The sequence below is a fragment of the Oncorhynchus nerka genome, linkage group LG17, assembly GCF_034236695.1.
Source record: "Oncorhynchus nerka isolate Pitt River linkage group LG17, Oner_Uvic_2.0, whole genome shotgun sequence".
NCBI classification, from domain to species: Eukaryota; Metazoa; Chordata; class Actinopteri; order Salmoniformes; family Salmonidae; genus Oncorhynchus; species Oncorhynchus nerka.
The window spans coordinates 13,295,349-13,310,303 of NC_088412.1; the positions used below are offsets into that span (position 1 = coordinate 13,295,349).

The following is a 14,955-nucleotide window of genomic DNA, read 5'->3' on the forward strand; positions in this document are numbered from 1 at the left end:
AAAGGGAGGGAGTGAATGAGGGGTTAAAGAGAGAGAGAGAGAGAGAGAGAGAGAGAGAGAGAACTGCATGCAATGTTAAGTGATATTTTAGCTCCTAGATTAGGACCCTTAATTAATATGGAATACATTAGAGTGGTTAGAATACATAAAGGGTAACAGTTTCTGTGAAGTACATATTATAATTATTTTAATAACCTTTAAAATGCCTTATAATATAACACTGATTATAAGTATTTATAATAATTCAGAAGTGGTTGTAGTGAGGAGGGGGAATTGATATTGATACAATGTACTGTAGTTGAAATGAATACTGTATGAATTGACTGATCATTGAGAATGAGGTGAATACATTATATTACAGTGTGGTTATTACTGTTAGGTCTAAGTGTAATGGGGTGCGTGCTGGTGGCAGGGAAGTCAGGCGCAGGAGAACGAACTTGGTGCTCACAAACTCCGAAAACCAACATGTACAAAATAGTGGGGGTACAAAACCCGTCGCACACCAGAACATAAATAGCACCAATACATACAACAAACAATCAGCGACAAGGACGTGAGGGGAAACAGAGGGTTAAATACTGTCGTAGCAGAATCAGAATTCTTTAGGTAACATTTATAAAGAAGATGTTTTATAGCAGCTTATGTGGGCCCAGAGAGGGGAGAGGTCTGGTTAGTCTTACCTGTGAATGTGTCATGTGTAAACGTATCTTTTAAACCATGTGAAGGAATGATTGAGGGGGAACCAATTATCTATTGGCTCCACAATGTCTGTGTGCCAGTCACTGTCTCTCTGTGATCTTGTCCAGGAAGGGGTGTATTTGATATATGCTAGTGGATGAGGTTTGGTTTTTGGTCCTGAGTGGTACCAAGAGCGAGATAAGAACATAGTTTAGGAGACAAAGCTGAACGATAATTTATAGCCAATGCTGTCTGGCTATGTGTGTCTTTGCTATAAAGGATCTCAGTTGCAATGTGTAAGCACTCTCAGAGAATTCATTTATTAGACACTGAATTGATATGAGAGTCACAGGGTTGTGATGAAGCTCATAATAATTAAAGATGGACTTTATGATAACTCTTGACTTGTGTGGTGGTTTGCTCACATGATTTGGTAATACAGTGGAAAGGTAGGCCCACTCTGTCTGGGGTGGAAAGGTAGGCCCACTCTGTCTGGGGTGGAAAGGTAGGCCCACTCTGTCTGGGGTGGAAAGGTAGGCCCACTCTGTCTGCGGTGGAAAGGTAGGCCCACTCTGTCTGTCTGTCTGGGGTGGAAAGGTAGGCCCACTCTGTCTGGGGTGGAAAGGTAGGCCCACTCTGTCTGGGGTGGAAAGGTAGGCCCACTCTGTCTGGGGTGGAAAGGTAAGCTCACTCTGTCTGGGGTGGAAAGGTAGGCCCACTCTGTCTGGGGTGGAATGGTAGGCCCACTCTGTCTGGGGTGTTGTGTAGTCCTCCCACTATGACATGTTCTGTAGTCCTCCCACTATGACATGTTGTGTAGTCCTCCCACTATAATATGTTGTGTAGTCCTCCCACTATAATATGTTGTGTAGTCCTCCCACTATAATATGTTGTGTAGTCCTCCAACCACAACTTATTTCACTCAGACAGTAGGATACTGCAGATGGTGATGGTCAATAACTACAAAACATAATGACTAAATACCATAAAGATCAATTTATCAAAATGAACAACATTCTCAGTAGCAGTTACAAAAACGTTTTCTTGCCATGACTGATATAATGTTTATCTACCTTAGTTGAACAAGTCACTCTGGATGAGAGTGTCTGCTAAATGACCAACATGTAAATGTATATGTGAAAATGAACATCCCAAAATGAACTGCAATGCACACTGGGTATTATCATTGATCTTCAAATCAAATGTTATTTGTCACAGTTGCCGAATACAACAGGGAAATCATCCAAGAAGAAGAAAAAGAAGAAAAAGGCCAAGGAGGTAGAGGGAGAATAATCTGGTTGGGAAGAAACTGTATTATATTAGGACTTTTAGTTGTTGTATCTACCAGGGCTGGACTGACTCATGTATCAGCCTGACCGTTTAAAGACTAGAGGAGGGAACACGAGACAGAGGTTATTTCAGAATGACCAGCAGCTGAAATGCTTACTTGCAAGCCCTTAACCAACAATGCAGTTTTAAGAAAATACCAACAAACAAAAAAGTAAGAGATAAGAAAAACAAATGATTAAAGAGCAGCAGTAAATAACAATAGCGGGGCTACATACAGGGGGTACCGGTACAGAGTCTATTTGCGGGGGCACTGGTGTTGAGGTAATTGAGGTAATATGTACATGTATGTAGAGTTATTAAAGTGACTATGCATAGATAATAACAGAGAGTAGCAGCAGTGTAGAAGAGGGGGGTGTTCAGGTTGCAACCCAGACTATTTGCATATGATCTTGTTTTGGGGCGGAGCTCATAATAATACTAATCTGCAATTGTTCACTTTCACATTTATGTTTTAGTCATTTAATAGGCACTTATCCAGAGACTTAAAATTTGTGCATTTACCTTAATTAAGACAGCTGTTCTAGGTGAGACATCAACCTCTCACAATCGTATCAAGTACATTTTTCCTCAATAAAGTATTTATGAACATTTTTACATGTACATTTATATTTAGTATATTTAGTAGACACTCTTATCAAACCATAGTACTATCAGACTTCTGATACCAATGTTGTCATTGGGTGGCCAGTTTATTAGGTACACACATCTACTCCTGGGTCGGACACTCCAGAACACCTGGAACACCACAGTTCTTTATGACAGGTGTTCAATCGTTGCTCAAATGGTATCAAGGGACCTAATGTGTGCCAGGAAAACATTCCCCACACCAGTACTCCACCGTCAACAGACGGTACCGTTGAATCCAGGCAGGACGGGTCTATGGACGCTGCTTAGGCCAAATCTACTGTACTACTGTGGTGGAAACAGCATGTAGATGCAGAACAGTACAACCTCCAGGACTGGTCATTACCTCCAAACCAACAGTCATTACCACTTCCTCTCCTGCTGATGGCTTTATCTGAGATGGCTAAATCAACCTCAACCCGATCCGCTCTTCTTCCCAGTAGCATGCTCCAGACAGACACTCTCCACACAAAACCTGTTTCCAGTGGCTGAATATATGTTGATGGTTGAGATAAGGCTGAATCTTATCACTCGTGGTCACCTTTTGGTTCCCCTCAGACAGACACAGGAGTTGATGTGCTGTGTTGGGATCCAATGTCAGCAGGAACCAGTCCAGGAAGAGGAAAAAGGCCCTGTGCCTTTAAGAATATATTATTGACAAGTCAGTCAGCCAATCTCTGCACCCATATGTTGGCCAATCACCACTGGCGCCCTTCCCTTCGGCATCAGGGCTGCATTCAGCACAAATAAAATGTAATGCATCATTCAATTAAATGGAAACGGTGCTGTTCTGAACGACCATTTGAAAAATTGCAAGGGGTTGGGTTGTGATTTAGGGAATGCTGTCAGCATGGCCGCTTTCCTTTAAATACACCACTTGTTGCTTCATGCCACACCCTGCCACACCCACCAAACGGAGCAGAACATTGAAGAGCGTTTTTGGGAAACGTGTCATTCAGTACAAGCCGTTACGCAACAAAGCAAGCGTTTAATCGAACTGAACGCACCCCATTTGAGTTTCTAAAAGTGAGTGGTAAATGGGAAATTTGGCATGGTTGATGCTAAATGGTATCCTTTGCATGTCCCTACACTAAACCCTCAACCTAACCCTTAACTTAACCCTAACCTTAACCTGTTCCTTTAACTGTTTAAAATGTAACCTTCATTGGGGTGAAGTCAGAGTCGGAGGTCCTAAGGATCCCACTTAGACATTTCCAACTGATCATATGGGAGAAGAGATTGTCTAGTCAAGTTAATGAGTGATGTGTGCGTCCACTCAACGTGAGCATTACTTGTGTAGAGTGTGCTGTACTAACATATTCATGCTACTGGTTGTTGAAAAGTCACAGTCAATCGATCAATAATATAATAATACTCTTCGCAAAGGTGTTTATCTTTAATATTTACAATCTGTAGAAACTGTGAGATTAGAAAGGTTCAGAATATGAGAAATGTATATGGAAAATAGAAACCAAAACTGGATGGTCTTCAGAGGTAGATGGGAGAGGTTGAGGGTAGCTGAGGGATGGGAGTAAAAACAAACAAAAGACAACTAATGTCAAATACAGTGTCCGTGAAATGTATGTATTATGTATAAGCTGGAAGTGGAAGCCTAAGTATTCTGTCCATTAGTTTACTCCAGTTAGGGGAGTGGTGGTAGGGTTTGGGGAAATTAATAAAAAAGGAAAATATATTTAAGATGATGTTTTTAAAATATATATATGTGGGGTATTGGAAATGATGCAGACAATTACGTTGATATAAGTCCCAATCTATCTGCAATATTAAAGCTGATTCATCCCCCGCCCCCCCTCTCCCCAAAAACATTAGAAACAAGACAATAATAAAAACAAATATTATAATCATATTATTTGATTTAAACACATCTTTCCTGGATATCCTGTCCATTTCCACCTTGCAGATCTCTTTCAGGTCAGAGACATATTTCTTTGCTTGTTCAAATGTGATACTGATGCTGGGTATGGCCTCAGATCCAGGAGTAACACAGAGAGACTGGAAACTCTATGATGTTGAGAAAGACAAAGGTTATTTGATTTCAAACACATTCCACAGGGAAAGAATGTCTAGAGACAGCCATTGAAAAGCAATTTCTTTGAGACATTTAAGTTAGTGTCACCTGGAGGAAATGGATGTTATCCTCTGTGTGTGAAAGCTGCTTTAGTTCAGAATCTCTCCTCTTCAACTCAGCCACTTCCTGTTCCAGTTGCTGCAGTCGCCTTTTAGCTCGACTCACTTCAGCCTCCTCCTGGGCTCTGATCAGCTCGTTCACCTCAGAGCGCCTTCTCTCAATGAAGAGGATCAGCTCAGTTAAGGTCCTCTCACTGTCAGACAATTCCTCTTGTGCAGAGCGCTGTTAGGACAGAGGTGAGAGGGGACATTTCATCCTCCCTATTAACTTATCTCTCATCAGGACCCCAGACAGCCTGAATATTATTAAAGTATTGGTCCCATCACTCACCTTCAGAGAGTCCACAGCCTGTCTCAGCTCCTGCATCTCCTTCTCTCTCTCCTGGATTCTCAGCATGGATTTCAGACTGTTTTCCCCCATCTGCTTCTGCAGAGAAGATTATCAGACCAATAAATCACTAACTATCAGGTAGGCTACTGTGCATCTGACAAGGTACCCAGAAAGAAAAATGGCATAAAAAGGGTTGAAAAAGCATCTTTCCCTGATGTTGAAACCACGTTCACTTTCAGTTCTGAAGGAACGTTTCAGGGAACAGAACTGAAAACCGGAAAATAAGTAATTTTTAGAGGATCGGAAACAGAACCGGGAACGAAAGCGATCTGTAGTGTTCTGGAACAGAACTGTTATTAATGCAATTCCATGAAAGGTTTGCATCAATGATCCATCACATGTTTTGGGGCACAGAGCAAATGTTAAGTCTTGTGAGCAGAAACTTGAACATTGTGAGAATTTTGTGCAATGTCCGGCGCGCATTTACAGTGAACACTGAGGCTGTACCCTTACAGTTTTAGACAGTAGCCAATATATTCTGGCTATCTGAGCATAATGTAAGCCTACTAACAAAACCAATGGAGCAAATCCCATAACATATATGTGGTGTTCAATGCAGGTCTACATTGCATGAAATGGTTTTACATTATGAAAGGCTTGACATCAGATAATGATGCTTTACTTGGTCTGTAACACCGTGGGCCAAATAGGTGACTGTAAATACCATTGTATTGTGTTCTATGATGCAAGAAACAGGGGTACAAAATAAAATGAATTATTATCACCACACAGAGAATTACCCCTCTGCTATAATTGGCATATTTACATATTCAAGCCTGTATCAAACTACAACACTGCCCCTTTAATTTTGACATAATCTTTCTACCTGATTGGCTTTATAAAGGTAGCTTGAAATGTAACCTATACATTTTGTGCTGCTGTAGGAAGCAGTAACTCTCCATTGCTGACCTATAGCTATCTATAACTGGCCTAATAACTCGCTAACTAGCAAATAATTTCAATAAATGTGCACACGAGCTTCCTGCGCTCTGATCTGACCTGGACTGATCTGAAAAGCAGACTCAATCTTGCAAAGTTAGATTTGTTTTGGTTTGTTGCATTGAAAAGTTGATTCGATCACAGAATAAATGTTGATCTACATAGTGCAAACTAATGGGGCGGAATTCAGTGACGCTCAGTCTCTTGCTAAGCTATCCAGGTATTAATTATCCTGGAGGAGGAGCGCGGCCGCGCAAGCGCGCAGTTTAGAGGGAACATTGGTTAGTGTAAACTTTAGACCGTCCCCACCCGGGCGCGAACCAGGGACCCTCTGCACACATCAACAACAGTCACCCACGAAGCATCGTTACCCATCGCGCCACAAAAGCCACGGCCCTTGCAAAGCAAGGGGAACTACTAAGGTCTCAGAGCAAGTGACGTCACCGATTGAAACGCTATTTAGCGCGCACCGCTAACTAAGCTAGCCGTTTCACATCCGTTACCATAGCACACCTTCCACTTCGTTAATTATTTTCCATAGATCGCATAGCCCCACGTTGATTATCTATTATGTAAAATACAGCAATATATGGTGCATAATAATTTTCAGTAATGTAATACTATGTGTGTGTGGGTAATCATGTTATTTTTTGTTCCTAAATTATTTCTAATGTCTAGTATATCATTCTGTAATTCAGTGAAGTTATGATGCTAGTAATAACCCACAAGCACGTTCTTATTCACGTCATGTCATTGTGTTCAGCGATTCAAGCCAAGCCCCCTCCATGTCCACCCCTCTCTGGCTCTCTCCCCACCCTTGAAATCTCTCGCCAACCTATCAGATTAGACATTTATTTTTAAACAAAAATACTTTACAGACAAAAGTTTTGCCACACAAACTACTTGTGATTCTCTCTATTCTTCTTACACCTATTTTCACTCACTAGTCTGGATGCCAGGCTAAAAGAGATGAACACATCTTTAAATGCATTGTGTGATATTTGACTGTTCCCATCTTTACCTGTTTCTCAGTCCTCTCTGCTGCAGCTGACACTGTATCATGGCCTTTATGTTCATCCATCACACACAGCAGACATATACACTGCTGATCTGTACGACAGTAAACCTCCAGCAGTTTGTCATGATGAGGGCAAATCTTCTCCTGGAGTTGTCCAGTGGCATCAATCAACTTGTGTTTTTTTCCTCGGTTGAGGTCATTGTGAAGTTTGAGGTGAGTCTCACAGAAAGAGGCCAGACACATCAGACAAGACTTGAAAGCTTTGAGTTTTCTCCCAATGCAGCTGTCACACCCCACATCTAAAGGTCCAGCATAACAGTGAGCAGGAGGGGGAGCAGCCTGGAGTCCTCTGTTCTTCAGTTTCTCCACTACTTCAGCCAGCACAGTGCTCCTGTTCAGAACAGGTCGTGGGATAAAGGTCTCTCTGCACTGTGGACAGCTGTAGAAACCTTTCAGATCATCCTGATCCCAGTGTTCTATAATACAGCCCATACAGTAACTGTGTCCACAGGCAGTAGTCACCGGATCCTTCAGTATATCCAGACAGATTGAACAGCTCATCAAATCCATATCTTCAAAAGGTGCTTCTGCCATTGTGAAACACCCTATCAGACTGAGCAGCAGATTCACAGAGATAGGTTTCGTTTCCCGGTTTAACGGTTAGTTCTGAGCAGTAGGAGTGGCTTCCCTTGAATCTGGGCTTTCTGCCTGGTTCTTTATCTGAACTGGGATATCAGACAGTCTGGCCAGCAGAGGGCATATGTAGTGGAGGTCTTTGGACAACATTTACACAACACAGCCATGAACAATAACATACAGGGATATACAGGAATGTATGTAATAATGTACAGTAATGTTATAGTGTGTTATGACTGTCTTGGGTTGCTCCATCACCCCCCCTCCCACACAACACCACTTTCATATAGTTTTCATGTTCTATTAAACTGAGGCACGTTTTACATTGTTCCATCATCACTCAGTACCACAGGAGGTTTGTAGCACCTTAATTGGGGAGGACAGGTTCATAGTAATGGCTGGAATGGATTTAATGGAATGGTAATTTAACTCATCAAATACATGGTTTCCAAGTGTTTGATACCATTCTATTTACTCCATTCCAGACATTGTTCCATCATCATCAGATGTCCGTTCCTCTCCCCTCAGTACCCATGTCTCTTTGCCAGTACCCCTTTATATAGTTTTCAGTACCATGTCTCTTTTTTCTATTCAACTGCACATGTTTAACTTTGTTCCATCATCACTCAGTACCCATGTCTCTTTGTTCCATCATCACTCAGTACCCATGTCTCTTTGTTCCATCATCACTCAGTACCCATGTCTCTTTGTTCCATCATCTCTCAGTACTCATGTCTCTTTGTTCAATCATCACTCAGTACCCATGTCTCTTTGTTCAATCATCACTCAGTACCCATGTCTCTTTGTTCCATCATCACTCAGTACCCATGTCTCTTTGTTCCATCATCACTCAGTACCCATGTCTCTTTGTTCAATCATCACTCAGTACCCATGTCTCTTTGTTCAATCATCACTCAGTACCCATGTCTCTTTGTTCAATCATCACTCAGTACTCATGTCTCTTTGTTCAATCATCACTCAGTACCCATGTCTCTTTGTTCCATCTCTTTGTTGCATCATCACTCATGTCTCTTTGTTGCATACCCATGTCTCTTTGTTGTTCACCCATGTCTCTTTGTTCATCATCACTCAGTACCCATGTCTTTGTTCAATCATCACTCAGTACCCATGTCTCTTTGTTCATCATCATCACATCAGTACCCATGTCTCTTTGTTGCATCATCATCATCAGTACCCATGTCTCTTTGTTCAATCATCACAGTACCCAGTACCCATGTCTCTTTTTGTTCAATCATCACTCAGTACCCATGTCTCTTTGTTGTTCAATCATCATCATCACTCAGTACCCATGTCTCTTTGTTGCATCATCACTCATTACCCATGTCTCTTTGTTCCATCATCACTCAGTACCCATGTCTCTTTGTTGCATCATCACTCAGTACCCATGTCTCTTTGTTCCATCATCACTCAGTACCCATGTCTCTTTGTTCATCATCACTCAGTACCCATGTCTCTTTGTTCCATCATAACTCAGTACCCATGTCTCTTTGTTGCATCATCACTCAGTACCCATGTCTCTTTGTTGCATCATCACTCATTACCCATGTCTCTTTGTTCAATCATCACTCAGTACCCATGTCTCTTTGTTCAATCATAACTCAGTACCCATGTCTCTTTGTTGCATCATCACTCAGTACCCATGTCTCTTTGTTGCATCATCACTCAGTACCCATGTCTCTTTGTTGCATCATCACTCATTACCCATGTCTCTTTGTTCAATCATCACTCAGTACCCATGTCTCTTTGTTGCATCATCACTCAGTACCCATGTCTCTTTGTTCTGATGGATTAGTTTCTCAATGAAGACATCTTCAGCCACCATCTCTGCTTGTGTCTTATCTGATGTTGTAGTTGTGGTCATAGCTGAGTGGTTGTGGAGGTGGAGAGGCAGGGTGTGGTGGTGGTGGCAGGAGAGCTATTGACACAACATAGACTAAATACATTGTTAAACTGGATAGAGATCAAACATTTGAAAAACATCTGACGACAGTGTTATCAGGATATGTTAGGCCCTGGGACAGGAATTGCACACAACACAGTGCTTGATTTTCCACTGCAATCCTGGGCGGCAGCGTAGCCTAGTGGTTAGAGCGTTGGACTAGTAACCGGAAGGTTGCGAGTTGAAACCCCCGAGCTGACATGGTACAAATCTGTCGTTCTGCCCCTGAACAGGCAGTTAACCCACTGTTCCCAGGCCGTCATTGAAAATAAGAATGTGTTCTTAACTGACTTGCCTGGTTAAATAAAGGTTAAATTTTTTTTTTTAAATTGACACAAATCCACACTTATCCTAAAAATATTTGTTTGTATCAGGGTCTAAGGACAGTTGAATGGAGCAGTCAGCAGTGGCTCCCGACTGAGCAAGGACCCCCTTTCATATTTGAATTTTCTTGGGGAAAACAGTAAACTTCCTACTATTCTAATGTGCTATTTTATAGTTAGTTTCATGATGTTCTACACATTTTTCCATGAGGCTGAGATAAAATGCTGCAGGCCTAAAACCGGGTCAGTTGGGCTTATCAGATGAGAGGGCACCCGTTGAAAAATCCTCCTGGTAAAACACATCCTCCTTGATTCCTTCAGAAACATATAGAGTCAACAATACAGGAGAGCATATAAAACTATTACAGTCATAATCATTATCAATGTGAGAAACTCAGTGAAATGCAGCTTGATGGGCCTTCATTGATCTTTAGATGCACAGAACGCTGTATGGATTGTTGATCAGATAACTGTCAAACATGTCGATGTCTCCGATGTTTCATAACTGTGTAATGAACACTGTCAGAGGAAAGTGCAGGCAGAGTCACTCCCTCCTCTCTACATTTTCCTCCTCTGTCTCTGCTGCTAAAGCCACTTTCTACCACTCTAAATTCCAAGCATCTGCCTCTAACCCTAGGAAGCTCTTTGCCACCTTCTCCTCCCTCTTAAATCCTCCTCCCCCTCCCCCCCCCTCCTCCCTCTCTGCAGATGACTTCGTCAACCATTTTGAAAAGAAGGTCGACGACATCCGATCCTCGTTTGCTAAGTCAAACGACACCGCTGGTTCTGCTCACACTGCCCTACCCTGTGCTCTGACCTCTTTCTCCCCTCTCTCTCCAGATGACATCTCGCGTCTTGTGACGGCCGGCCGCCCAACAACCTGCCCGCTTGACCCTATCCCCTCCTCTCTTCTCCAGACCATCTCCGGTGACCTTCTCCCTTACCTCACCTCGCTCATCAACTCATCCCTGACCGCTGGCTACGTCCCTCCCGTCTTCAAGAGAGCGAGAGTTGCACCCCTTCTGAAAAAACCTACACTCGATCCCTCCGATGTCAACAACTACAGACCAGTATCCCTTCTTTCTTTTCTCTCCAAAACTCTTGAACGTGCCGTCCTTGGCCAGCTCTCCCGCTATCTCTCTCAGAATGACCTTCTTGATCCAAATCAGTCAGGTTTCAAGACTAGTCATTCAACTGAGACTGCTCTTCTCTGTATCACGGAGGCACTCCGCACTGCTAAAGCTAACTCTCTCTCCTCTGCTCTCATTCTTCTAGACCTATCGGCTGCCTTCGATACTGTGAACCATCAGATCCTCCTCTCCACCCTCTCCGAGTTGGGCATCTCCGGCGCGGCCCATGCTTGGATTGCGTCCTACCTGACAGGTCGCTCCTACCAGGTGGCGTGGCGAGAATCTGTCTCCTCACCACGCGCTCTCACCACTGGTGTCCCCCAGGGCTCTGTTCTAGGCCCTCTCCTATTCTCGCTATACACCAAGTCACTTGGCTCTGTCATAACCTCACATGGTCTCTCCTATCATTGCTATGCAGACGACACACAATTAATCTTCTCCTTTCCCCCCTCTGATGACCAGGTGGCGAATCGCATCTCTGCATGTCTGGCAGACATATCAGTGTGGATGACGGATCACCACCTCAAGCTGAACCTCGGCAAGACGGAGCTGCTCTTCCTCCCGGGAAGGACTGCCCGTTCCATGATCTCGCCATCACGGTTGACAACTCCATCGTGTCCTCCTCCCAGAGCGCTAAGAACCTTGGCGTGATCCTGGACAACACCCTGTCGTTCTCAACTAACATCAATGCGGTGGCCCGTTCCTGTAGGTTCATGCTCTACAACATCCGCAGAGTACGACCCTGCCTCACACAGGAAGCGGCGCAGGTCCTAATCCAGGCACTTGTCATCTCCCGTCTGGATTACTGCAACTCGCTGTTGGCTGGGCTCCCTGCCTGTGCCATTAAACCCCTACAACTCATCCAGAACGCCGCAGCCCGTCTGGTGTTCAACCTTCCCAAGTTCTCTCACGTCACCCCGCTCCTCCGCTCTTTCCACTGGCTTCCAGTTGAAGCTCGCATCCGCTACAAGACCATGGTGCTTGCCTACGGAGCTGTGAGGGGAACGGCACCTCAGTACCTCCAGGCTCTGATCAGGCCCTACACCCAAACAAGGGCACTGCGTTCATCCACCTCTGGCCTGCTCGCGTCCCTACCACTGAGGAAGTACAGTTCCCGCTCAGCCCAGTCAAAACTGTTCGCTGCTCTGGCCCCCCAATGGTGGAACAAACTCCCTCACGACGCCAGGACAGCGGAGTCAATCACCACCTTCCGGAGACACCTGAAACCCCACCTCTTTAAGGAATACCTAGGATAGGATAAAGTAATCCTTCTCACCCCCCTTAAAAGACCTAGATGCACTATTGTAAAGTGGCTGTTCCACTGGATGTCATAAGGTGAAAGCACCAATTTGTAAGTCGCTCTGGATAAGAGCGTCTGCTAAATGACTTAAATGTAAATGTATGTAATGTAGACAAGAAACATGTCAGCAACATTTATTCTGGGAAAGTTAGTAGATAAAATGTACGATCTCTGAATTTAAAAAAAATGTTTCGGGGGGTTCATTCACCTGAATGAGGCTACCTGAGCCTGAAGGTTCATTCACCTGAATGAGGCTACCTGAGCCTGAAGGTTCATTCACCTGAATGAGGCTACCTGAGCCTGAAGGTTCATTCACTTGAATGAGGCTTCCTGAGCCTGAAGGTTCATTCGCCTGAATGAGGCTACCTGAGCCTGAAGGTTCATTCACATGAATGAGGCTACCTGAGCCTGAAGGGTCATTCACCTGAATGAGGCTACCTGAGCCTGAAGGTTCATTCACTTGAATGAGGCTACCTGAGCCTGAAGGTTCATTCACATGAATGAGGCTACCTGAGCCTGAAGGGTCATTCACCTGAATGAGGCTACCTGAGCCTGAAGGTTCATTCACCTGAATGAGGCTACCTGAGCCTGAAGGTTCATTCACCTGAATGAGGCTACCTGAGCCTGAAGGTTTATTCACATGAATGAGTCTACCTGAGCCTGAAGGTTCATTCACCTGAATGAGGCTACCTGAGCCTGAAGGTTCATTCACCTGAATGAGGCTACCTGAGCCTGAAGGTTCATTCACCTGAATGAGGCTACCTGAGCCTGAAGGTTCATTCACCTGAATGAGGTTACCTGAGCCTGTCATACCAATTTTCCTAGAACCACTCCGCCAGGGCTCTTACCTCCTCCTTGTAGGCTGTCTCGTCATTGTTGGTAGTCAGGCCTACCACTGTTGTGTCATCAGCAAACTTGATTATTGAGTTAGAGATGTGAGTAGCCAATTGCTGGTCAAAACACGTAAAAAATACAATAAAAATGTACTTTCCCTCATGAAGTGGAAACTGACATCAAGCCCATAGATATGATTGTCTCAGCTCCTGTGGAAACTGGAGGGCACATAAGCACAAAGTAACCAATATGGTTAACACTACTTTAGAAACTTCAAAACAGATATAATGTGACAGTTTAACATATTGGCAAAACGTAAACCTTTAAAACAAACATGTTTTATGTATAAATGGAGGATGTGGGTTCAAATGGCTGAGTGTCATTCATAACTAATGAGCAGACTCCTGTAGCTCAGAAATCCACTACCTGCTCTCTGATAGCCGGCGATGGGGAGTTCTTAGGTTCAAGCAGTAACTCACATTGGTGGGAAAAGTATCCAATTGTCATACTTGAGTAAAAGAAAAGATACCGTAATAGAAAATTACTCAAATAAAAGTGAAAGTCACCCAGTAAAAGACTACTTGAGTAAAAGTCTAAAAGTATTTGGCTTTAAATATACTTATGTATAAAAAGTAAATGTAATTGCTCAAATATACTTAAGTATCAAAAGTTTAAAAAAAAAAAACTTTAAAATTCCTTATATATAGCAAACCAGACAGCACCATTGTATATTTTTTATTTGCGGTTAGCCAGGGGCACACTCCAACACTCACACTGCAACAAACAGACAATTTACAAACAAATAATTTGTGTTTTGTGAGTCCACCAGATCAGAGGCAGTAGAGATGACCAAGGATGCTATTTTGATCAGCGCGTGAATAGGAACCTTTTGTTTTCCTGCTAAGCATTCAAAATGTAACGAGTGCTTTTGGGTGTCAGGGAAAATGTATGGCATAATAAACACATTATTTTTTAAAGGATTGTAGTGGAGTAAAAGTTGAAAAAATATAAGTAGTAAAGTAAAGATACCCCCAAAAACTCCTTAAATAGTCATTTGAAGTAATTTAACTTGGTTATTTTACACCACTGGTAATTCAGTCATATATTATTCATCCAAGAGTATTGTCCTGAGGAGCATCTACCTAATTGCATTCTCCATGCCACTGACACTTTCACTGATTTCACTCTTGAGCTGCAAAATAGTCTGGATTTGCTTCAGAGAATGGCTGAGAGCACTGGTTGGTTCAGATTCTCTATAGTCCTCTCCGTCAGGTTGTGTTTTGATCATTTCAGTTGTAGTCCTGGGTAGAGTGTCTCTCTGTCTGTTAGAATGCACCTCTAAATGTTCTGTCTGAGGACTTTCCCCAAACAGCACATTATCATGTTTCCTCCATCTTGTGACCATTGTTAATGGAACTTTGTAGGAGTTCTATAATAAACATTTTAAAAACTCTGCAATCATTGCACCTATAGTGCTTCTGTGAGTCCTCATGTCCACTTTCAGATTGATGCCAGTACTGAATACTTTTGTATTTTCTCTCCTGTGCGAACCTTCATGTGCATTGACAGATTACCAGCGATGCTGAATCCTTGAGAAGCATCCAGCTGCAGATTATGCGGTCTG

At 43.1% G+C, this 14,955-nt stretch overlaps 1 protein-coding gene across 1 annotated transcript; it reads right to left on the bottom strand.

Annotated features, from left to right (window-relative positions):
- Positions 1 to 4,029: 4,029 nt before the first annotated feature.
- LOC115144730 (E3 ubiquitin/ISG15 ligase TRIM25-like) lies at positions 4,030 to 7,793 on the bottom strand. Its single transcript, XM_029685772.2, has 4 exons — positions 7,152 to 7,793; positions 5,132 to 5,227; positions 4,790 to 5,023; positions 4,030 to 4,674 (listed from the first exon to the last, which is right to left on the bottom strand). The coding sequence occupies exons 1-4, from the start codon at positions 7,740 to 7,742 to the stop codon at positions 4,240 to 4,242; spliced, it is 1,356 nt and encodes a 451-aa protein (XP_029541632.2). The 5' UTR covers positions 7,743 to 7,793; the 3' UTR covers positions 4,030 to 4,239.
- Positions 7,794 to 14,955: the final 7,162 nt, after the last annotated feature.